This window comes from Numida meleagris, chromosome 10, assembly GCF_002078875.1.
Source record: "Numida meleagris isolate 19003 breed g44 Domestic line chromosome 10, NumMel1.0, whole genome shotgun sequence".
Lineage (NCBI taxonomy): Eukaryota > Metazoa > Chordata > Aves > Galliformes > Numididae > Numida > Numida meleagris.
The window spans coordinates 14,978,025-15,002,230 of NC_034418.1; the positions used below are offsets into that span (position 1 = coordinate 14,978,025).

Sequence of the window (24,206 nt, forward strand, 5' to 3'; positions counted from 1 at the left end):
CCTTTCTAGAAGTTGCTGGTATCCGGGAAGGTATTTTCTGGGAGCATAGAGATTGTTTATGGGTGCCCTGTAGAGCTCCCATGAACTGTCAGATGAGTATACTGTGCTCTGATTTTACACTCGTATCTACGGAAATACTTCAGGAGGAATTACCCTTTTTAACTTGGCCTACATTTTTCTTTAAGTTGACAGTAACACTGTGCGGTTCAGTGGGTGAGTTTGACCCTGAGTCTTTTGTGAAGGAGGAAACCATATATTATACTCAGCATGTATAAGCTCTTGATCACTAGATTATATCATAAAGTTCTTGAAGCTCCTCATATTTGCACTGTAATCAACTGAGATATTTTTATTTTCATATTAAGTTTGGAATGTATATTTTTTAAATAAAAGGAGTTCATTTATGACTTGTATCTTCATTTCTGCCATTGCGCATACTGCTAAGTTTACTTGGAAGCTAAAGAGTATGTTGCAAATGCATTTGCACAGACTTTACGGTCTTATTCTATTTGTTCTCTTTAAACATACTTACATAATAACATATCAGCACCCCAAGTCTCCAGAATTAGTAGAGACAGAGTCAGGGAAAGTCCAGGCAAGTAACGGTATATGTCTGTTCTAGCACTCTCTTAATTGTGATACCCCCGTTACACTTTGCACTCATTTCAGTTTTATTAGATGTAATTACTTGGTTTTCCAACCCAAATATATTGAATTTAGAAATTTGGCAAAGTGTAACTACCAAGGTCACTTTTAGGAAGATTTTATTGAGTTCTCACTAAAGATAGAACGGAGGGGAAAATGGAAAATCAGACAGTGAAACCGTAGGTATTTTCTGCATATTCCCAAGACTGTGCATTGTTTGTTCTAGGAAGGGAATGAAATTATTTCTATTAATCACTAGCTGTCACAGAATTATTTCTCATTAAGAAAACTCATATGAACTCATGTAACCTGAAGTCAATGTAGAAAGGTTATTACTTTATATATTACCTGTTAAAACAAATATACATCATTTAATATTTTTTTTAAAGTTATGTTTATTATTACTGTGGACCAAGAATATAAGGAAAACGGGGCAGACTGCACCAGGTGTGAGTAACAAACTGATGCTTACACTGAAGCACTTCACTGTATGCAGTGAAAGAACACCGTGGCACTCTGATGGTGATAAAAATTGATGGAGAATTTCAAGCCCTGAGAAAGAGAAGAGACCATGTTAAGAGGTCGAGGATGTTTGATGCCACCCTCAAAGGCATCTAGCAATGAGCAATAAGATGATAGTGAGGACAAGGCAAATATCTACTCAGACTTCGTGTGTACCATTAGTCAAGCATTAGCCAAATTATGATGGCTGGACCAAAAAACTCAATGACAACAGACAATTTTGGATCAACCCACTTTTCTTTTTCATTTTCTCCTGAACCGAAATCCTTACAGATTTGGGGTTGATCAGAAACAAAATATTTTGTACATATTTTACTCAGTACCTCCTTAACCTTTTCATTTTAGTTTTGTTTGGTTGAACTTGAAGTGAAACCCTCATACCTTTGTTCTGAAAATGCTGTCATGAAATGCTTAGTCTTTCCCAAATATATTTGCTTACTGGATAATTTTTCTGAAACCATTTATTAAATTTGACCCAATTTCATAAATAACTTCTCCCCTCACAATGTGTTGTTTTGAACTGGTTAATCACATTCTCCATTGCCAGTATTTTGTTTCCAGAAACAAAGACTACTTATGTTTTTCCTACTTTCATCCTCTTAATTGAAATGCATAATGCCTCATCACCAAAATAGTTCAGTGCTTTCCAAAATAAAAAACGCTTTCCGAGGAACCTCCTCCCTTCACTTTCCCTCCTTGTACTTGTGCAACAATGTGAAAATGATTCAAGAGTATGGATAAACTTAACCCTACCTCCATGAGGGAAAAGAGATGAGCTTGAAGAGTTGTTTTCGTATGCATTTCTGAAAATGGCAAGTTATTTGTGCATCCTTTCTGAGGTTCTTCCTTTGGTGAGCAAGTGGGGGAATGTAAAGACCCGAGTTGCTTTGAGGTAGCGTTAACCTGAGTTTGTTCCCAAGTACAAGCTCCTCAATAAAAGTGGAGGGGAGTGCCTGCGTTGCATAGCTCTTACAGATAGAGGAATGCTAAGCCGAATTCTCTGCAATAGCAATAGCTGTGGTCTACTGAGTTTTGCAGCAATTTAATTTTTTCCCCAGGATATATTTATATATGTGTGTGTGCGTGCGTTTTGCTCCTTGTTATACTGAGCTGCAGTAATTAAAGTAACAAATCCACAGACGACCACTGGCCACTGGGGGTTCCACAGTTTGATGTAGGGTCTCACCAGCTAGATAGCAGGACAAGAAGTATTTTAAAGGCAGGGATCATTTGGACAGCTGCTCGCTATAAAGCCAACAAGATCATAATAAGTCTATCAGTTTGACAACTGAAAGTCCCAGAACGAGAACAGAAAAGTGCCAGTTCATTTTTTTCTGAGAACTCTTCCTCTTTTCAAACAAATGACCTCAAACAACTTAATTGTTTTGCCACACTGAGCAATCATGAAGGGGACTTTGCTAAATTCAGAGTGAAGATGATTCCTTGCTTTGCTTCTGGAGAGGCTCTGTGCAGATACTTGACAAGACAGAGCACAAGGATGAGCTGTTTGGGTGCTGCAGTTGAGTGCCCTGGAGATGGAGGAAAGCTGTCCATTCTGACTCAGACACAGATTTCTTAGCACTGTTCCCATGTAAGTGAACTGGGATAGAAATATAATGTTTAGTTGCTAATTACATTTAGACTCCTTTGGGGAACCCACCATGATTTCTATGAATGTACAGTTCCAGCCATTGAACAGACAGAATTATTCCATTGGTTTACTCCAACAGGGGAGCTAAAGTGAACAATTACATACACCACTGTGATTGCCCTTCTTCAAGGTTAAATGCTCCATACAGGTTCCACTGTTGTTCTTTATATGCGACAATTTTTCTTTGACAAGCAATGAAAAATATTACAGTACCATGTGCTTAATTTTTCCAAGTTAACAACAGCACTTTTGTTGAACAATGATGATTTTTTTTTTATACTCGTGGCATCCTTATCCCTCATAAGCCCACATTTTCAAGAAGTAAAAGAACTAATCAGAGAAAACTTGGGAGAGACAAAAGGTTTTCTAATCATTCCCCATTTTCCAACAATGGCTGATCGTTTGTCTAACAGAACTTGTTTGTTCTAGAACCCTTTTAACTTTCCTGAAGTTATCTATTCTAGTGCTTAATTATTCTCACCATCACAAAGATTTTCTTAATGACTTATCTGCATTACAACTGATGCAATTTAAACCCATGACCTGCTGTCCAATCCACAGAGAATGGATCACATCTATCTCCTCTGCATAGCTATCTTTAACTCACTTCAGATTGTTGTTATATTTCCCCTCTTCTCTAAAGTAAACAAATCTCTTCCAGTTTCTTTCACAAGTCAACACAGATCACTAACCTTGCTTGGGTTTCCATATGCACTCTCCCTCTACTTGAGATGTTGCCAGTGCTGAGACAGCACAAAGATTTTTTCAGCTGTATGGTCTCTTTTCCACAACGTGATACCATTAATGCATGCTCCGGTGGCAGACCAGTGTAGTCCCATATCCTGTTGTGCAGGAATGTAAAAATAGGTAATTTTTTCTAATTGGTTCTCTGTTCTGGATAGTTTCAAGACATGAAGAAGGCATTGATAGGTACATAATCCATGTGTGGATTCAGGAGAATGATCAGGAAGTAACAGTTTAGCAGAAGATGCCTTGGCTAGCTCTTTCAAATAAGAGGTAGCTGAGGAATATAACAAAAGTAAACTCATCTTACAAACAGATTTTCAAAGAAATCATGGCTTCATTACTCATTTTCAGACTCTCCCTTGCTGTTTGTTTCACATTGGCTATTGCAGGTTCCCAGATCAGATTTGATCAGGCATTTTACATCTTTTCTTAACATTTTTAGAAGGGAGAATGGCTTTGCTGTCAAAATACCGCTGGGGCTACTGCGTTCCTCTCATGTATTGCCAGGTCTGTTCATGAGAATTCTTCGTTGAACAGAAACATGTAACTCCAATTCCTAAATGCTATGTCAAGCGGTTTATACACGCACCAATTAGACTCTCATCAGCAGTCAGCATGCTCTATATAGGATCCAATGGGAATATAGTGTTGGACTGCATCCTATGAAATTAAGATAAGTTTTAATCAGTAAAAGAGGCTGCTGCATTTTGGCCAGCTTGGGTAGGCTTTCAATGTCAGAGTCGTTTCAGATTTTAGGCACTGTATTGTAGGGGCTGAATCTCATGAATACTAAAGCTGCTTTACAATGTCAAGGAGGCCTTCGTAGCTGCAAGTGAAGAACGTATTTCTCAGGACCAAAGTATTTTTCTGTCTAATATACTTTTTTTTTTCTCACAGGTGGAGAGGATTGTAGACAAAAGGAAGAACAAGAAGGGCAAATGGGAATATCTCATCAGATGGAAAGGCTATGGAAGCAACGAAGATACCTGGGAACCTGAGCATCATCTCCTACATTGTGAGGAATTTATTGACGAGTTCAATGGACTACATGTTACTAGAGAAAAGCGATCAAGACACGGAAAGCAGACCAGTACTACAAAATTTTTACGGGAAAGCCGAGGGTCATCTCTTGAGAAAATATCACATAGACCTTCTGAATCTGGGAAGGCAAAAGGGTCAGCACACAAAAGGAAGAGAATTAATCCTTCTCTTCAAAAACAGAAACGAGGATACGCAGCAAAGCCAGCATCTGCTAATGACAGGGCTGCTAAAACTGTAACTTACCGAACTACTCCCAGCGGTTTACAGATCATGCCACTGAAAAAGCCACAGAATGGTCTGCAGAATGGAGATGGCAGTCATGAAAAGGATTCTAGACATTTTGGGAATGGCTCACAACAGCAAAACATGGATATAAATGATCATGAAGGAGAACAAAATTTGCCCAGCGTGTTGGAAGTTAGTAATGAATCACCTGTTGTGAACGGAATTGGTATGTGATTTCAACAACTACAGTCTTTTGAGGGGGGGGTTAATTACAGGAACTGCAAAGTCCACTCCTGGAATAGTGATTGTCATGCTACACAAGAGATATGGTGAGAAGCACACAAGTTTCACATTTTTTCCCAATTCCTTATGGCATTTTTCTCAGTTGGCTTCTCTCCTCCTCTCCTCCATGGAGTGGAAGTGTGGGCTTTATTGCATGGCACTGCAGTGTAAAGTTCTTACAGGGACATGATGACTAAGCATGTAGTAGGAATGACGGCTGAGGTATGCATAACACTGACACTTTGTCGATATTATCAAGTGCTGAGTCACTTATCAGTTGTATGTGCACAGACGCAATGGTCTACAAAGATCAGAATCATTTTATGACATAATTAATACTACTCTCACTAACATATCCTGATAAGTGTGTCTGAGTAACATCCAACCCCTTCAGGATAAATGCTCTTCAATACTGAGGAATACTCCGACTTTCCAGACCCTCATCTTTGGCATTGACTAGAAATGTCAGAACTTGCAAGACATTCTTTAGTGGAAGATATGGTCTTGAAGTGAATAGGATGATTTGACTATAGGAAAAATTTATTTCAAATCCGCATAGTTGGCTCCACTGGCTTAATTCTCAAATAATAAACTATCAGAGAACATAAATTTATGCTCTCTGTAAAGTATTACACAGTTTAATGCAACTGTATGGCTTCTCATTATCTAGGTATGTCCTATCTTTTCTTCAGCATATCAAACTCACAGCATCAATGATGTTTTGTAGCAGAAACTTCCACACATGACATCTTATTAGATCAACTTTTTGACTGTTTGGTTTTATTTCTTTATTTTGTTGCTTTTATGGGCTTATTTTTTGACCTCTGCTTTTGATGCGTGTGTTTTTTTGAATACCTTTTAAACACAGCAGGAGCTGTTCCAAATGATTTCCTACTGCTTACTGATATAGTGACAAAACAATCTTTTGAGTATTTTTTTTCTGCTGTTACACACTGCATAAAGGTTTTCATTGAGTGATACACAGTTGCTCTTAGTTATTTTTCCTTTCCAGTTGCAGTTAATTTAGAGCACAGCTATATGTATGATTCCTTTCATTATGCATTTAATCTGCTTTACTGCTGCCAATTCACCTTTTTGTTATGACTCACTGAAGCTCTTCAAAATCTTTCATAGTATTTACTCTACTTATTTGGTATTCTCTTCAAAATTTCCTCTCATACTTCTCTTCTCAGTTCATTAATACGTACATTAAATAAATTAATCCTTTTGCAGGTCCTTGGGGCAGCCACTACTAATCATTTGACATGATGAAAAGTAACCATTTGTTCCAATTATTTATTTTTATTAGCCACTTTCCATAGCCCATGATAGCGCTCATTTCCTTAACAGCTTCTTGTGAATCGCCCTGCCAAAAACTTTTCAAAAGTCAACATAAATCGTATCACCCAGTTTTCCATATTTCACTGTACCAGCAACCTAGAAAACACCACTTGCTTTGGGAAGGAGAGCTGCCTTGCCCAGTCTTACTAGTTACATCTTATAACTGCTGGGGTCTTGCCATGCAGACATCATCTATCTCATTAAGATACGCTAGCATATACAGTCAGCTGTAAACACATAAGTAGCCCAGATGATGCCAATGACACCTCAGATTGTCGCTTCAGTGCTTAGTGGTCCCCAGCACATGGATAGTGGGGAAAATTACAAAGAGGATAGATGAAACAACCAAAGTCAGAGCAAGCAGCAACTAGTGAAAACGGCTCAAAGGAAAAACACCAGCCTTTTTTCTTAATGCTGCCCTACAAGCTTGAGAAGTCATGTTTCCTGATATGGGATTTTGCATCATTTGAAATGTCAAATCACAGAATCTGGCACTGCTCTTCACCACTTACCACAATTTACTGACCTCCCCCAGCATTAATACTCACAGAAGATGCCAGTATGACCCTGCCACATGCCCCACGAGTATCACTGCCTCATTTTAAGCACGGCAGACGTCACACTAAAACTAGTCTGAAATTTGACAAATTACAAATGAAGAAAGTTTGAGAGAAAAATGCCCACTTGTTGAATAACAGAAGTTTTCTTCCAAACATCTTGGGTTTCAAAACTTTCTCCAAATCCAAGCCAAGGTCCCCACGCTCTGTCCCCCGAGACCTGCAGTTCTGTGGCCGTCTGCTTGGCGGGGCTCCCACCTCGAGCTCGGAGGCAGCCAGCTGTGCCAGAGGTTTCGGGCTGTCTGCCACAGAGTCTGGAAGTCAAAAGCCCGGCATGCCCCAGCAGCGCTCACAGTGCTCCCGGTGCTATATGTAGTGCGGAGCCGGAGCCGGGAGGGCCTGGGTTTGGCTCCCGGAATCCGCAGCTCCTGGGCAGCCCCGGGCAGCATCCTACCAAGCAGACATCTGTGTCTGCTTTGAGCTTGCCTATATGAAGCCCAAATGAATGTCAGCCTCCTCTCACAGCTAAGTGAATGAACGCACTTAAAATATATTTAGAAAATTTTAGTTGTTCTAGAGATGAAGATTTTTGGAATGTATATACATCCACGTCAGTATGTGTAATTGTTTCCTGCTCATAGATAAAACTCTCACAAACAAGCAATTTACCCCAGAGAGATGAATGCATATGTACAGATGTATACACAGAATTCTACGTACAGCTTAACGGAGGGCAGGCACTGTCACATGTTGAAGTTGGGAGAGACCTTTTATATCAAAATCTCTCTCCTGACATCTATGCTTCCCTGCATAAGGAGAGCAGTGTCATCTTTATTGGCAGTTATTTAAGAGTCTGCAAATTGGAAAATGCTGAAAACCTCCGCAGGAGAACATCCACTGATGCTCCCAGGAGCTAACAAAAGCATTCTTTCTGATGACATTTGTTGTCTTCTGTTATCACATTGCTGTTTCCCTCCATACATTGTAATTGCGAGTGATTGTTTTGTCAGGTTTCTTGACAGCATCAAGAAACATCCCCTTTTAATTTTCTCTTTCCTTTTCTACATCGCTCTATTTCTGTACCATCTGCTGAAGAATTTTCGCTTGTCATGTTTCACTAACCACTGTTTTTCTCCATTACAAAAATCTTTGTAGTCTCATGGTGCCCTTGATTTAAATATTCTCTATGAACTTAGTCATTGCTTCCTCTTGTTTTTTTAGCTTGTTCAGTTTTATTTATTCTGGAGAAGTACTGGCAGTAAAAGACAGCCAAATATGCTTGCCTTCTCAGTTTGGATAAAAACTCATTGCTTTTAGATATCTTACAGATGCTCCCTTAGCTGGAGAAGTCTGAAATTATTAGTAAATTATCACCAGAGCACTGTTTTTAAGTATGTACAGTATTAACCATTACCCACAAGAAAGACAGGAAAGAGACAGAGAAAGGCTGCTGGGTTGACTGAGGAATACCAAGCTCTTCTACCAGTGAGAATAAAGGAATATGTTTTATTTCACCTACAAAAAATGAAATGCGTAGCTCTGTTTCATTTAACATAAATGCATGCTGCTAATAAAAGGAACAGTCCAGCCCTTCTTCCCACGCCAACATTATTCCCATCCCTTCCCTGGCACCAGTTTTAGTACTCTTGAGCCTACAAGGTGAACCAGCTCTCTCCTTTCATACTCTTTGTCTACCTTATCTTCTTAGATTATAAATTTCTAATCTGTTTTCTGCAGTGCCTAGTACAACCGAGGCCCAGACTCAGACTGGAGTCTTCAGGCACCTTCTAGTACCGACAGCAGCAACAGTAATATCACTACATTTTCTCTCCTTTGATGGCAGTGGAGTGCTAGACAAGGCACCGGGACAGGCAACTGAAGTGGTGAAGTGGATTACAGGACTAAAAGAGTTTTCAGTGTGGGGAGAGGCAGGCTGAGAGGGGATATGATCAAAGTTTACAAAATCATCAAGGCCTCCAGTAAAATAAATGCAGAGCTGTCATTTCCTAAATCCCTCAACAGCAGAACTAGGGGCCACTTACTGAAACTGGTGGATCATCAGATAAAAGCACAGATGAAAGAAAATTCTTCTCTCTGCAGTGGTTACTAAACTTCTCAAACTCAGACCACAGGAGGCTGTGGAGACAGACGGCATCAACAGGCTCAAAAAGGGATTAGAGAAATCCATGAAAAGGTCCATGAGCAAATACTGAAGGCAACACGAAGGGTGAATCTTCTCATATTCCTGTATGACATGTAGGGATGACACCAGGGGGAAGGACTGCAGAAAATGGCCAAGCTTGGGATGTCTCCTTAAATAGCATCCTTCATTGCCATTCTTGGAAATGGCACCAGTGGTCTGGGAATATCTTAATTTCCCTTAAAAGACATCAAAACTTCTTCTAAACATATGTTTAGATACCTTCCCAAGCCATACTAGTAGTTAAAAACAAGATAATAATTAGATTAAACTCCCACTAAAGGAAGGATTATTTTCTGCTTCCAATTTGTACTAAGACTGAGCATCATATAGTCCCTCCTAAGCTGGTAAACCACATTTAGAAGTACCTAAAGCTTCCTTAGTTAATTTGTGACATCCTTAATTTATTTCACATGCATGACAGATTAGTTTGTGACGGCCTCTTTTTTCCTTTGTCACAGTCATTTTTCATCTTGGCATGCGAAGGTACTGTTTACCTGTGTGTGCATTCAGCAGGTGCTAACTATTAAACCTCTCACAAAGACAGTTGGATGCCTTAGAGCAAGCCTTCAATAGCTCCATCACATCCACACAACAGACCTTCTAAATGGGCCTGATTTCACTTGATTTTTGTCTTTGGATTTTGCTGATCATTTTGTCCAGTCTACCAGATTAAGCAAGATTGCAGGGATGCGCTGTATACACTGAGACAATTTACTCACTGTATGTTGTTCCATTAATCATCCGTCCTTGGAAATGGCACTTCTCCATTTATGTTTCTCTCGTATTTAATTTAGATCTTACGTTACCCTGGTTACATTTTTGTCAGCTGGCATGCAGACGGTTAAAATACTATGATAAAATGTATGATTTCTTACATCATATATTTAATTTACAAACAATACATTACTCATGCAAAGAAGAATGCAACACACAAATATGAAATAAAATATTTCTATGAAGCTTTTGGTTGAGCTGGATCATCTGTGCAAATTAATCTTCTGCCATCTGTATTTGAAATAGATGTGGCTTAACCTTCAACACTAGGTAGAGTATCAGTACAGTTACTCTGACACATTGTCCACTTCATGTTCACTCATGCCTCTGATTTTTTAAATTCTTTACCATGTAAATCCTCTATTTAATATAACAGGGCAATATTTTGGATGAGATCTCTGTATATAACTATGAAGAGTTTTGTGAAGTCGGAAGTAGCAGAGTTTTTAACAAACATGCATTTCTACACGCAGATAAATGTGTACACACATGCACGCTCATTACATGAAGAAGCCAAATGACATGGCAGTTAAATTCTAAAAAGCACTCTACACATTTTTAGCATCACATGTGATAACTGCAGTGTATATATGGGCATTTCACATAGTGTGAGGGATTGCACAGGCCACTGCAAATGTTCAGTCACCTGTGCAATCACCAAGTTGAAACACAGCCGATATAAAATGAAGGTAACTTTGTTTTGTTTTAGAGAGTAATCTGTTATGAATTTACCATTCAATTCTACTCCAACAGAGCACTTTTAATTGGAGAGTGGCCATTCAAGCTGTAAACTTAAATCTATGTTCAAGCATTCCTGTCATCTCACCTTTAAAAATCCTCAGCTGTTACATCCCAGAATCTGGAATGGGTCAGCGCTGGCAAGAGGAAAGCAGGGAGCAGGCAAGGGTGTTCTCACTCAGTTCTCGCTCAGCCGTCCCTAAATAGGAAGTACTGAGGGCTTATGTCTACTTAAACAAACAAACAAACAAAAATATTTGAAAACTATTTCAATGAACAGAGTGGCTTTAATCCTTGTTCCTCGACAACCTGTCCCCGCTTTCCTTTTAATAGCAATAGTGTGAAACATCTGTAATTAGAAAAGGAATCTTGCATAAACATCTCGTAAAGATATTCTCAGCGTTCCAATATATCGCCTATAACAACAGAACTGTAAAGATGAGCAAGATAATAGTATACAGGTCACACAAAGTGTAAGGCAGAATAAACTGCTTTGACAGAACGAACTGCTATTACTCTCATTTGTGTTTAAGGAGGAGCTCTGTCTTTCTTTTCATGGTTCCATTTTTTTCCTAACGCTGGATACCTTCCAAAATAGCATCAGCGTTAATCCTTTCAGTGTACAAAGTCCAATATTGACATCATATCTGTTAGCTGAAAGTCAGCTCACTGTGATTGTAAAATGTAATAAGGAGAAGCCTGGGATCACAGCAGTGATGTCTAACTGCAACTTCTAACGTTAAGCAAATGGGCAGAGAATAGAATGCCAGCTGAGGTACCTGCTGGCTCAGTGAGAACTCCCCTCGCCTACTGTCACAGAGATGTTCATCAAGAGACAACTTGTGTTAAAATTACCACTTCGTAATGACTTTTTGGCCACCGTGAAAGGAAGAAAATGTAACTTTGAAAGATGGGATATGGACAAAACTTGTCAAGTTTCATCCAAAGCTGAATTACAATTTTGAACAAAATTCAGAGATCACCCCAAAGTGATAAGAAGGACCATGACACAGCTGCTTTCATCTTCAAAGCAGAACTGAATGCCATATAGAGTGCCAGTCCTACATGCTATAATTCACTTGAGCTAGTGCTTCTCTGATAAAAAAAAAAAAAGTTGGGAGTGTAAAGCTCTAAGGAATAATAAGAGTGGCTTGAGCCCACATTTGACAAGACAGGTATACATTTGATTTACCAAATTTATCACACAGAGGCTATTGTAAAATGCCATGTTATGCTTAAGCTAATAAAAAGTATGAGTCAATTTCTTTGAAGGTATAGGCATAATTGTGTTCTGATTATTTCCATCTGAAAGGTTCTTCTCTGGCCAATGGAAGCTTGAATCTACACAGCACTGTGAAAAGGAAACTAGATGGGGAGAAAGATTATGTCTTCGATAAGAGACTAAGATACAGCGTGCGTCAAAATGAAAGTAACTGCCGGTTCAGGGACATTGTGGTGCGGAAAGAAGATGGTTTCACACATATTTTGCTGTCGAGTCAGACTTCAGATAACAATGCACTGACCCCAGAGGTAAGCATGTAGCCATAAAAGCCAAAGAAAGCCATCCTAATGTGTGAGTTATCTTGGAAACACTGCACTTGAGCTGTATTTTAAGTATTTTTATCCTAATTGATTATCTTAGAAAAGGAAGTATGGAGTTCAGATATATCTAACTTTTCCATGCTTGGGATTTCTATGAAAAAGAATGCAATGGAAATTATTTTTGAATTGACATATCTGAAACTGAAAAGTAGAGGTAAAGAAAGGAATGACAGTCCGCATTTCCAGCATGGAGTTGTATGAAGCAGTTGTTCCCATGCTTGATATAGTTACCGATATATGCCATCCTTAGTGAAATCTAGACTCTCCCATATTAATTTAAATAGTGCTCCAGTTGTTGCATATGGAGGTATTTGAGGCTATGTCCTGAGATAGTAATTGTAAAAGCATACCTTGATCCCTAATTGCTTATTTTCTAAATCACTTTATGAATCTTTATTTATGAAATCTTTGCCAATTAAGGGCTCTATTCCCAGCTGAATTGCATAAAGATGTTCAATATATAAATGGTACTAATTAATTCCCTAGTTTCACAACACGACACACTTAGGGCCAGACTTGTACTTGTAGCTTGTACTACTCAAGTACATACAACAGCCACAGGAAGGGCTGAGGAGCTATTCCCTCCATTTCTCATGATTCCTGCTCAGTGGGCAGCGATCTCTTGATATATGCTTTCTATGTATGTCAGAACAAAAGGAGTGCAAAGAAATGCCTGCTCCAGGATGCATGTCTTGGAGAGCGGACAATGTGCTTGAGCCCTGTTCCATGCAGGCAGTAATGGCCTGATGGAAAGGAGTTGCCATACATCCAAGGAGATGCCACAGGAGCTGCCCCGTCACCAGTTTGGCTGTCCGAGCATTCTGCAGAGCTCCTCCCCGAGCTGCCCTTCTCTGCCCACCAGACACCCCAGTGCAGCAATTTCACATTAAGGCTATCTGTGTGAGCACCACTTGAGGCAAACGTAGACTGCTACTTTTAGGAATTACTTTATTCCGTAAGAAACTGAGTAAATTTTAAATGAATTTACTTACAGTGAGCTTCAGATAAAACCACTGGCAGGCATGAGGGGCCCTATATTTGACTCCACCTTCCCAGATGCACACAAACGCATGGTCATGAATACATAGAATAATACTAAATAGTTTAAACTGTCGGTACCTACATTTACCACACCTAGTTTTTAAACTATTTAATGTTTTAAAAGACTATCTCAGTAATTAACCCAGAACACCAAACACCTGCTTTTAATACTAGTTTCTTAAAACACATTAGATGATTGCATCAAATTCATCATTCCATCCGTGTATTAATTGCCACTAATTAACACTGCAGGTAATTTAATGGAAGAGCCCAAGGGCCTGAAAAAAAGGCATGAAATCAAGGGCTTGCTCTGCTCAGGCTGAACAGACATATCTTCACATTGCTGGCTGTGCTGTTCCACATCAGCAGTGTTCAGATGCACTAACCATGAATGAACTCAAGCTCTTCAGGTCTGCCAAACCAATCTGTTTCATTCTTTGACAGCATGCAATATGCCAGGAGCCTGCCTCTGTATGAGGGTAAATGATTAGCACGTAATAGCCTTCTTCTTGCGTCACCACATTTGACTATTTCTAGAATCCTTACGGAAGTTCATTTGAAAATGAGAAAATACATTTCAGAAAGCTACATTACTGACCAGAAGCTGGATGGTCAGGAATTAATCAAGCTAATGAGTTCTCCACATTTAGACTGTCTGTTTAAAACCCATCCACGCTGCTTGCAACTGGAAGTTGTTCCCCTCTGACGGCCGCTTGCTGGCAAACATGAAACTGCTCCCTTGGCCTCCTTCCAGAGAGCAGCCCGTGAGCACTCACTCCACAAAATCCAGCACCTCCAATATTGGCAATTTCAGCAAAAAATCAAGACACAGACAGGAGGAATTTGTTGAGTGCCTTGTCCTACAGACTGTCGCCCATAGCCGCATTTAGGACAAACTGACAGTAGTCCAAGGAAGGTGACAACAATGTTAGTTTTGTCACCTTTTGTGAACGCTGAATAATAAAAAGGCACAAACACGAAACCCCTACAAGATGTAAGGAAGTGCTTCATTTTGCCAAAAGAAACTCTAAGTTTGGTCATACACTTGGTAAATCACGTTTGCCAAATCCAAAATGGTTAATTTACTGAGAGCGGCTTTCCATGGTGTGGTCAACATCGCGGGCTGGCAGTTCTCAGCCATCCATGGCAGGAAAAAAAAGGTGTGCACTGCCCACAGCCATTATAAAATTAACTGCATACAAAATCACTCTCATTCTTAAACACCCTTGCTTCCTTTTGTGTTTTATTTTAATATTCCGACAAAATCTAATCGTTTTGTTCATCCCCTGGCCTCTAGCATTTATGCCAATTTAATTAAAATAACGAACATACTTAGAATTATGGCGCAGTGTTCTGTATGTCAAGGCTGACTCAAAATCAGAGCTTTTCCTACACGATGAATTTATCACTTGCTTTTACGGCCATGAAGCTTATTTATACTACAGAAACAAACCCGGCTTAGAACAGCCCGCCTGCATTTTCGTCGTACGTTTTGGTAACTGCAGCACCCCTGTGGTTTTGTGCAGGTGACTGTAGCACAAAACGTGCCGATGCTCTTCCAGCAGTATCTGCAGAGACTGAAGTTGGCTCAGTGCCACTACAGGAATTGAGTTTTTTCTACCAAACGTTCAGGGACTGTAGAAATCCTTTCTTACATCTTACAAGGCCTTCTAAAACTTTCAGGCCGGTGTCACGAAATGGCATGGCTTCTTTTTTATTGCAGAGGCTTAGGCTCGCTGCTTTTAAAACTCATTTCTGAAAGAGATACACAAAACATTTCATCATTACAATTCCCAGCAGCACATTTCAGCACATTTTCTCTCAGAGGTCTTTTGCTGCTTCTGAAGTACATTCTCCACTGATGCCGCTGCTGCTGTAATGCAGCGTGTTGTGAGGATCCAAGTTCTGTTTCAAACTTAACATTAAACGGATCCATCCAATATTTTTTCCCCAATACCATTAATGCAGAGTTACTACTCCACTGAATGAAAAGCGAAACATACCCTAGCAGCTGATGTTTGCATCCAAGACTGATGTAAGTACTGCAAGCACACTTCACATAGAACAGTCAGGTTTCCAGTTTCTAGCCGTAAGAATTAAAGGGCTGAAAGTTCTACCAGGTGCATTTTGGAGCACTGGCTTGCCTTCACTTCTCCTTACTTACAACTTAAGGAAAAAAAAAAAAAAAGATAAAATGTGGCTGTTTTCTGTATTTTTGCTCTCAGACAGATTATTTCATTGGCCAGTCCTTACACCCAACACCAGCCGTGCAGGTTCACAGCAATTTCATTTACCAGACAGAACAGACTCAGAATCTGTTTGCATAAAGAGCCAGTAAGTAACAGAAGGTGTCTATATGTAGAAAGGCACAATGGTGGAGGCTCTGAGACAACTGAATGGCTTTAAAATTCTGCTTTACTACAATATTTACAAAATATTTACCTTTAAAGAAATCAGTAGTAAATCCTGAGCGATTCAGAGAAGTTAACCTTTTAAACTTGCATTCCTGTTTGTATGAACAAGAGACTTCTGTTCAAGATACTTTGTGTAATGAAGGCGATAAGTTCCCAGCTTCCTGATTTCCCCAGAATGTAAGCAGTATTGAAAGGAAAGGGCACCAAACACCTTTTAAAACTTCCTCTGTCCCATGAAAGGCATTGAAATAAGCTTTGGGAAGTTTAATGAAATCTTTAAACGTTTTATGTTTATTTTGCAGTACAAGGTCCTATTAAAGAACTAACCAACTTGTTTTCTTGACGAGATTAAAAAAACAAGCAACTTTTGAGGAAGTGATAATTTTATTGTATACTTGGGTTCCAATAAAAAAGTAAGTGAAGCATTAGGGCTGGTCTAAATTTAGAACATGGTAGATTTGGGGCCATATTGTTTTCTAATTGCTGCTTCAGAAATGTGAGGAAAATAAATGCAAATAAAAATACTGCCCCCACAATTAAGATTGCCTAAAAGACCATTAAAGAAAGCTAATTAAAGAAGCTTGAGAATAATTTATGATTTATATTGAGAATTATTCATGTATTGATGTAATGTAAAGAATTGGAACTGTTTAAATAATTAATATAAATAATTATAATTATTGTTTAGTCAGACTATAAATAGAAATAAAATAATACACACCATTATTAATAATCATATTTATATTAATAATTTTAAATACTTGAGAATACTGCTGTGGAGCCCTGCAAATAGCCGTTTTAGATCCGGCCTATTAACAGAAAGTAAAAGTAAATGGGGCAAATGCAGTAGTTATACCAAAATAATGGAAGGTTTAAGAACCATGGCAAAAAGCATGGAATCTGATAAAGGTAACCAAAACCACAGTATCTCTGTATGTGTAAACTGAATTCCTTGCTGGGTTAAATGGAAATTCATACTTACACACAGACAGCAGGTTCTGAACCAAAATTATATATTGAATAATGCAGTTTAGTACACAGTTCTGCAACCCTAAAAACAAACCATCTCTTTTATCTTACTTTACTGTTAGTAGCTTTGCTATAATCATATAAACGCCTGTAGGGAAATATCCATGCATACACTACTGAATAGCAATGCTGAAGGCAGACAGCAGGTTGGATGTAAATAGGCAGAGTGACAAGATAACCAGGTGAACTTTGGACCACACAGGCAAAGGAACAAGGGAGTTGCTATATTTCAGTGAGCTTCTGAATACCTTCTAATAATGAAGTTAACAAGCTTACAGATATTTGCCCCCAGAAAATCTTCTGGAGATCTAAAACACTGCTACATTAGTTTTCTTCTGCTTTCTCATGCTGTTTTCTTTTGCTAGAAACTAGTGGAGCAGTGGAAATAAATTTCCATTCCTGCTCAACAACATTACCCAGGATACTATCAAAGCCTTCCCATTTTCCACTGTATCCCAGAAATCAATTCCTAATTATGGACTTTTAATATCATTCTCCAAAACACTGAAAAAACAGCAATAGCAGAATCTTAGTTCTTCCTACAGGTTGTATAACCTCTGCTCCTAATGTTGATGGATGAACTTTCAGATGGCGTTTGCCATCCAAATCAATGAAGGGTAAGGGAAAAAAGAGACAGGCTTGCAATGGTAATGATGTGCTTGAAGGATAGCAGTGGTAACATCAAACAGATGGTACATAAGCAAATGTCACTGGGAGAAAGGGAACAGAAGAGAAACTTGCTGAATGGAGTACCATCTCGTGGCATCGTATTTAAAGCAAAAGTCCTCACTGTATATACAAATGTTTGACTGTTATTCTCTGACATTATTTATACATCTTCCCTAAGAGAGAGCAGATTTTGAGGACACTTAAAATAAACTAAGAGGGCGATCTTGCATTCATATGGAACTAGAAATTTTTTTTTTAATACCTAACATTTACCACCCTTTAAAGCTTCTTTTTCGACTGATGTTTTTTGTTGTTTCTTTTATTGCCTTTGTTTCCCCTTTACAAAATGTGCAGCTTTGCCTGTATTTCTACTAAGTGAGGGCTGAGACAGCCTCTGAGATTCTCAGCATAAGCAGTGCTTGTAACATTGCTGGTGGCATTTTTGTACCTGCACAAAAATTTCAAATGCACTTCCAAATCCTGCATTGAGTTGCGTCATTTCCATACATTGTCACATACTTGTTGATACAGAAGTTCTGAAGTGCATCTGCAAACCAAAGCAAGGAAAAGTCTACCACCTGCTCTCCCATGTGCCAGACCCAGCAGCCAGTAACAACCAGGGGGTTTTGTGCAGACAGATGAAAAACAGCCAGGTAGCATTGCACTCCATGGTTTGACCACAGAAACTCAAACTTGCTTTCAGAAGCCACAAGAATCCTTACAGAAGCCTACCTAGTTATCATAGAATTGTAGAATCATGGAATCATACAGGTTGGAAAAGACCACTAAGATCACCAAGTCCAACCGTCAACCCATCCCAGCTGCCCACTGACCACGTCCTTCAGTGCCACATCCCCACGTTCCTTGAACACCTCCAGGGATGGTGACTCCCTCACCTCCCTGTGCAGCTGTGCCAGTGCATCACCACTCTTTCCGAGAAGAAATGTTTCCTAATATCCAACTGGGGCCTCCCCTGGCAAAGCTTCAGGCCATTCCCTCTCATCCTTCCATCATTACCTGAGAGAAAAGGCCAATCCCCACCTTGCTACAACCCCCTCTAAGGGGTTTTTAAAGATGAGCATTAGAGTCTCCCCAGAACTTCCTCTTCTCTTCTGGGTTTAGGGACATATCTTAAATAAAGCACTTCAGAGATCTAAGAGTTTTTTGGAAACAGAAAGTAGTGAACAGAAATAATCACAAGAGAACAGTCTTATTTTACTCTCATGTAGAAACCATATTTGATCTCCCAACCACATTTTGCAGTTTTTTGCCAAAATTTACCCTGAGCAGAACTTTCAGCACAAATGAGAAAAAAATGACTCAGTTGGGCCCAGTGTAAAGGAAGTACTTTGCCACATGAGTATGTGCAAGGGCAGGAAGCGTCACACCAGGTGAAATCATGGCCCTACTCAATTGTTAAGAGCAAATCACTGAAGAAGGGAAGCTCAGATTGCTTAAATTGATTACAGCTTCCAGACTGTGCTGAATTGTGACAAGAAGTTACCCACCAGAATTTTATGAAATAATATTTCCTTTTAAAAATCATTAGGAAAACAGTTGTACTCAGATGACGGGCTATTTCCTTACAATACCAGCAGCTTAATTCTGTACAGACTTTGATGAGTTTGATTTATGATGCGATTAATAGCTCGATCCAGTTCTAAATCAGAGTGTAAAAATGTCTCTCTCTCTAGTGGCTTTTTTGCTTTAACTTTTGTAGACTGTAACAATATCACTGACCACAGAAAAAATGAATAATATATTTGTCATGTCAATGTATATGATGTCCTCTTGTCCTACCTTGCTCTGATTCAAGCCATATAAACTGAAATAGTTGAAGAATTGAAAAAATGGGGTTTACAGATCTTATTTACAACTGGTTGAGGTTTATAGGCTATGGTTGTGGTAATCATGTTACAGAGGATACAGTGATGTTCACTGAATATAAACTATGAAAACAAAAGAAGTGATATTTGAAATTATTAAATTGCAATCAAATACCATAAGTTAGCTAGAATTTCCCATAGGACAAGCAGAGAATAGCCAAATTCTAAAAACTCTTTTGAATTAGTAAGCATCTACAAAGCACTTCCAAAGATAAAATATTTTGTAAACTCTTAGTGTTATCATTCTATTAAAATTATACAAATATATATATATATAATTGATGTAAGTATTAATAGTGCCCAAAATTTAAGTCTCTCAAAATCAATAAGGTTTGTAAAACTAGGGAAATGATATTGCAACGGCATGCATGTCGAATTGTTTACTTTTCTTTATCCACAGATCATGAAGGAAGTTCGGAGAGCATTGTGCAATGCATCAGCTGATGACAGTAAACTCTTACTTCTCAGCGCAGTGGGAAGTGTATTCTGTAGTGGCCTAGATTACTCATATTTAATTGGCAGGTTATCCAATGACAGAAGAAAGGAAAGCACTAGGATTGCAGAAGCTATAAGGTGACCCAAGCTTACCTATGATCTCTAAATTATGAAATGCAGTGTGTGATTATAAAGATATTTATCAGGTCCAAAAATGTTGTATATTTAAGTGTTGATTGCATTCTAATTATAGTCCTGCAAATTTGTTTAGTGAAAACCTTGGACCTTTCCTTATTACAAAAGAAAGCACATTTATTCCAGTGCTAACTATCCATAGGGATTTATTTTATTCCACTTCTCTGTATTTAATACTTCAAATTAATCCTCCAAATTCAAATACAACTTTGTTGTTGTTTTTCCAAATTAACTATTGCTTCATTTTGTAAAGTGGTTCCTGAAAGGCAGATATTTTACTTGTTTTAATGTTCATCATTTTAATGAATTTCAGTGCAAATGGGAATCCATGGCTTAGTCATATTCTGTTGAAACAACAGTCTTCCACTGTATTTCAGAGCCTTATTAGAAGGGTCTCCATTCTTTTTCTTAAATTACTTAATATATATGCAAATGTAGTTTTATTTTCATAACTAAAATGTGACATTCCTTATATACATATCACATTACCTCAATAGAAATTCAGAGTTTATGACATGCAGTCTACAAATCAATCTGCACAATATATCACCAACTATTTACATTACCCACAAGGTGTACTTTATACATATTTGGCAGATACTCCAATATAAATCAACATTACTCCACTGAAGTCAGTGGTATTCCACCAGTCTATACCAGCAGAGGCTTTGGTCTTTTTATTTTTCACTCCCTAGAAATACTGTTATTCTGAGAGCTTTGACATTTTAAGCACCAGATTCTATCACTTCTATGAAGGAATACTAAAGAGTTTGTTTCACAACGGACCTGTATTTTGGACGTATAACACAAGATTAAGTACAATTGTTACATGACATGTGTTAACTGCCAGCTGTCTTGGTTACAACTAATGCAGACCAGTTTGGATTCTCAGTTTAATACTTTTGAAATTCTCAAAGTAGCAAACATTTTGAAAGAATTAAAAGGTACTTCGTAAAATATAATAAATCATGACCTGTTTTTAAGACTCTAGCTATGCCTGAATATCACTTAGTGATATCTTAATAAGAAAATCCCTTTGAGGGGATTTTTTTAAATGTGAGGGATATTTGAAAATGCAGAAGGAAAGGAAAAAAAAACAATGGGAGGGAAGAACATTGCTCTTCTTGTTTGATAACACAGACACACTCACACTCCCCCAAAATACACAAATTTAATATTATGTATGTAAATATTGTGTAGATAGGTATTGTTATCTATGTATACATTTATCTGCATACATTTAATATAGAGGCATTCTTACCAGTTCTACATTTGAATGGCTGTAATCCAAACTACAAGACTATTTTTCCACCCTTGGGCTCACCAAACGCTCTTGAACAACTCATACAATGCTCTTCTTCTCATCAAGAATGTCAGCTTCAGGCCCACTGGAAACAGATTTTTATTGTACCTCTGGAAACAATGCACTACTTTTTCCATTCAGTACTCTCTGTACTTTATACGAACAAAGGACTGAACTCATGGAAAATATACCATAATCAGAGGAGTAAAAATGTACACTTTGCTTTCTCAGGGGTTAGGATGTCCTCAAACACAACAATGCATCTCTGCCTCCACTGCTCTACATCAAATTAGACCAGTACGCTTCTAGCAAAATCAAATTAAAATCTTCATTACCATGTGTTTCCACTTGCTAAACTACAGATCTCATGTACTGATCACAAGTTAAAACTAAAGTTTAAATACCCACCAGATCTCATCTCACATGAGTGATTTATTTGGGCCCTGCCCTCATCCACTGCCTTTGAGCTTTCAGCTCATGATGTCGGGACTGCAGCTTCTTTGCTTAATGCACCAGCCAGACATGCCTGGCACTTGCCCCACCTGGCACTGCAGGAGGGGCAAGGCAGACAGACACTGTGCTGCAGCATGCATGTGTGGCCAGAGAGCCCTGCACCCACAAGAGACTTGCAGGAGGGCATTTCCAGCACCAGCCTCCCTTGTTGCACCACCAGTCAGGCGTCATTGCGTGACCCGATACATAAAGTTCTGTGTGCAGTCAGAAGAAAAGGAAGAAAGACTTTACTTGCCCAACTTCGTTACAGACTTTGATGTACCTATGAGTTCTAGCTGCGGCACTGCAACATATCCAGAGCATGCTTGATGGTCTCCTTTCCAGATCTTCTCTAGCAAAAGCAAAAACCTTCTGTACGTGATACTTATTCCTGCCTTCAAGCCTAGCTTCTGCGGTCAAACAAGAATTACAACTTTCAGTTCTTTTCAAAGACTGCCTTGAATTGAAAGAAGGATCTTCCAGCCCTGCAACTACATGTGTGAATGTGTGTTTTGGAGACATGGGAACATGCCAGGTTCTAGGGACAGAGAACTCACTGAAACATGCAGCATACTGAACAGGGAGCACAGATAAGTGGAGTATTGGACACTGCAGCTTGTGTAGACCAAATTCAGGCATTTGTTCCCCCTGCTGATACTTTAGCCTTCCACTCCACGCCCTCCTGTTGTGCCATACTGTTTCTCAGCCTTCTCTCACGACAGTGGCTCAGTGTCTTCTCAGTGTTCTGTTCCACTTTCTCCCTATCTCAACTCCTTCCTTCTTTGCTCACTTATGTGAAGATTTCACATTTCCTTCATTCCTTTGCCTTCATGAATGCATTCTGCTTTGTTTCTCCTACCCATCATCTACCATTTCCTCTCCACACTACTAATCCTCTTCCATATTCACTTTCAGGTCCCACTTATCCCACATGCTTCCTGCTTTTTTCCACAAGTTTTCTTCTGCTTCCATGTGGACCTCAGATCGGCTGCCATTACTTATCCACACTGTTTGCTATTTTTGCCTATCGTCATACCCCTGTTTCCCAAGTGTACTCAGTCCTATTTGCAAAGTTGACTACAAAGGTTCTCAACATTCTGGAATTAATCAGGTGCAGCGATCTACAGTCATTACCCAAGCATAAACAAGCCCATAAACAAGAAATGATGAGATAAAGGAACAGCATTGTTTCTGCAAACAAAAACGAACCACAACTCTCCTTAACTCTGCCATCCTCTTGAAGGAAATTATTTTGAACACATAAATACAGTGTTCCTTATTTCACTCCATTTGTCTTTCTTCTGATCTTCTGTTTTATTCCCATGCCTATTTTCTCATAGTCAAAAATCAACTCCTTACTAGACAGGCTGGAAAACAGAACTCATTCTCTGAACGCCACAGGACTGGGTGACTTCAGACTCTTTGTTTCCATTTAAAATACAGCCAATGTCCTTGCACTTCAGTCTGACAAATACTTATCTTCAGCATGTTTTTCACCGTTTGCCAAATCAGCGCTCTAACCTGCAAGGCACACCTCCTGTTCTCAGATGTACAAGTCTAGGTCTTCATGACCTCAGTGAGAGAGCTGCAATTCATTGAAAGGCACATTTGACAAAATGCAATCATGTTCTTTCCTAAAATCAGTCAGCAATAATGCACTATAGATCAAAAAAATAACCAGGGCTGGAGCAGAATCAACTCTTTTGTTTTGAACTTCAGTTATATATGTCTTTTTTCTGAAGTAATTCAGCATCTTCTTTGCTTTCATAAACCTGCTGTACACTGAGCTGCTAGAGTCCATAATTTGCCCACAATTACACTCATATTTTTTTCCTAAATAGTGTATAAGCTATTCCATTCAACAGATGTCTTTCCACAGTTCTTGGAAGGTGACTTATTTAAAATATCTCCTCGGTAAATGGAATTTAACACATTCCAGTTCATTCATCCAGATGAATTAAATCACATCGACTTCCTCGTTACTTCCCATTGCTTCACGTTTTCAGTTGTAGGCAGGCAAAGGATAGCTATTTGCTACGTCTTTGCCTAGGTCATTTGCAGCAAAGACCCAACAGATCACTAGCCTAATTCTTTTCCTGCCCAAACATTTCTATTTCTCTCTGATTCCCTTTCGTGGATCTTGTTCTTCTAGCTGGTGTGCCATGAGCAGTCTCTGTCTCCCAGCCCGTTGATGGGATTTACGGAAACCTTTGACATAAGATCTTAAGAGAACTTTCTGAAAACATAAATACCCAACAATATACCTATGAGCCTCCTGTCTTTCACACTATATTATGTACATCCAGTTAGCCAAACCAGATCATCAGAATCCTTACTAGCCATTCTGGAACAAACTGAGAAGCACCATGTGTACCAGCAAGTGAGTTACTGGTCCACACGTAAAACTAACCCTA

At 38.9% G+C, this 24,206-nt stretch overlaps 1 protein-coding gene across 1 annotated transcript in view; it reads left to right on the forward strand.

The window, feature by feature from the left end:
- CDYL2 (chromodomain Y like 2) overlaps window positions 1-24,206 on the forward strand; it is a 58,909-nt gene that overhangs the window by 27,381 nt on the left and 7,322 nt on the right. The window contains exons 3-5 of the mRNA XM_021408893.1: window positions 4,463-5,057; window positions 12,039-12,256; window positions 19,768-19,940. Coding sequence (XP_021264568.1) covers window positions 4,463-5,057; window positions 12,039-12,256; window positions 19,768-19,940 — 986 coding nt within the window. The remainder of the gene's footprint in view (window positions 1-4,462; window positions 5,058-12,038; window positions 12,257-19,767; window positions 19,941-24,206) is intronic.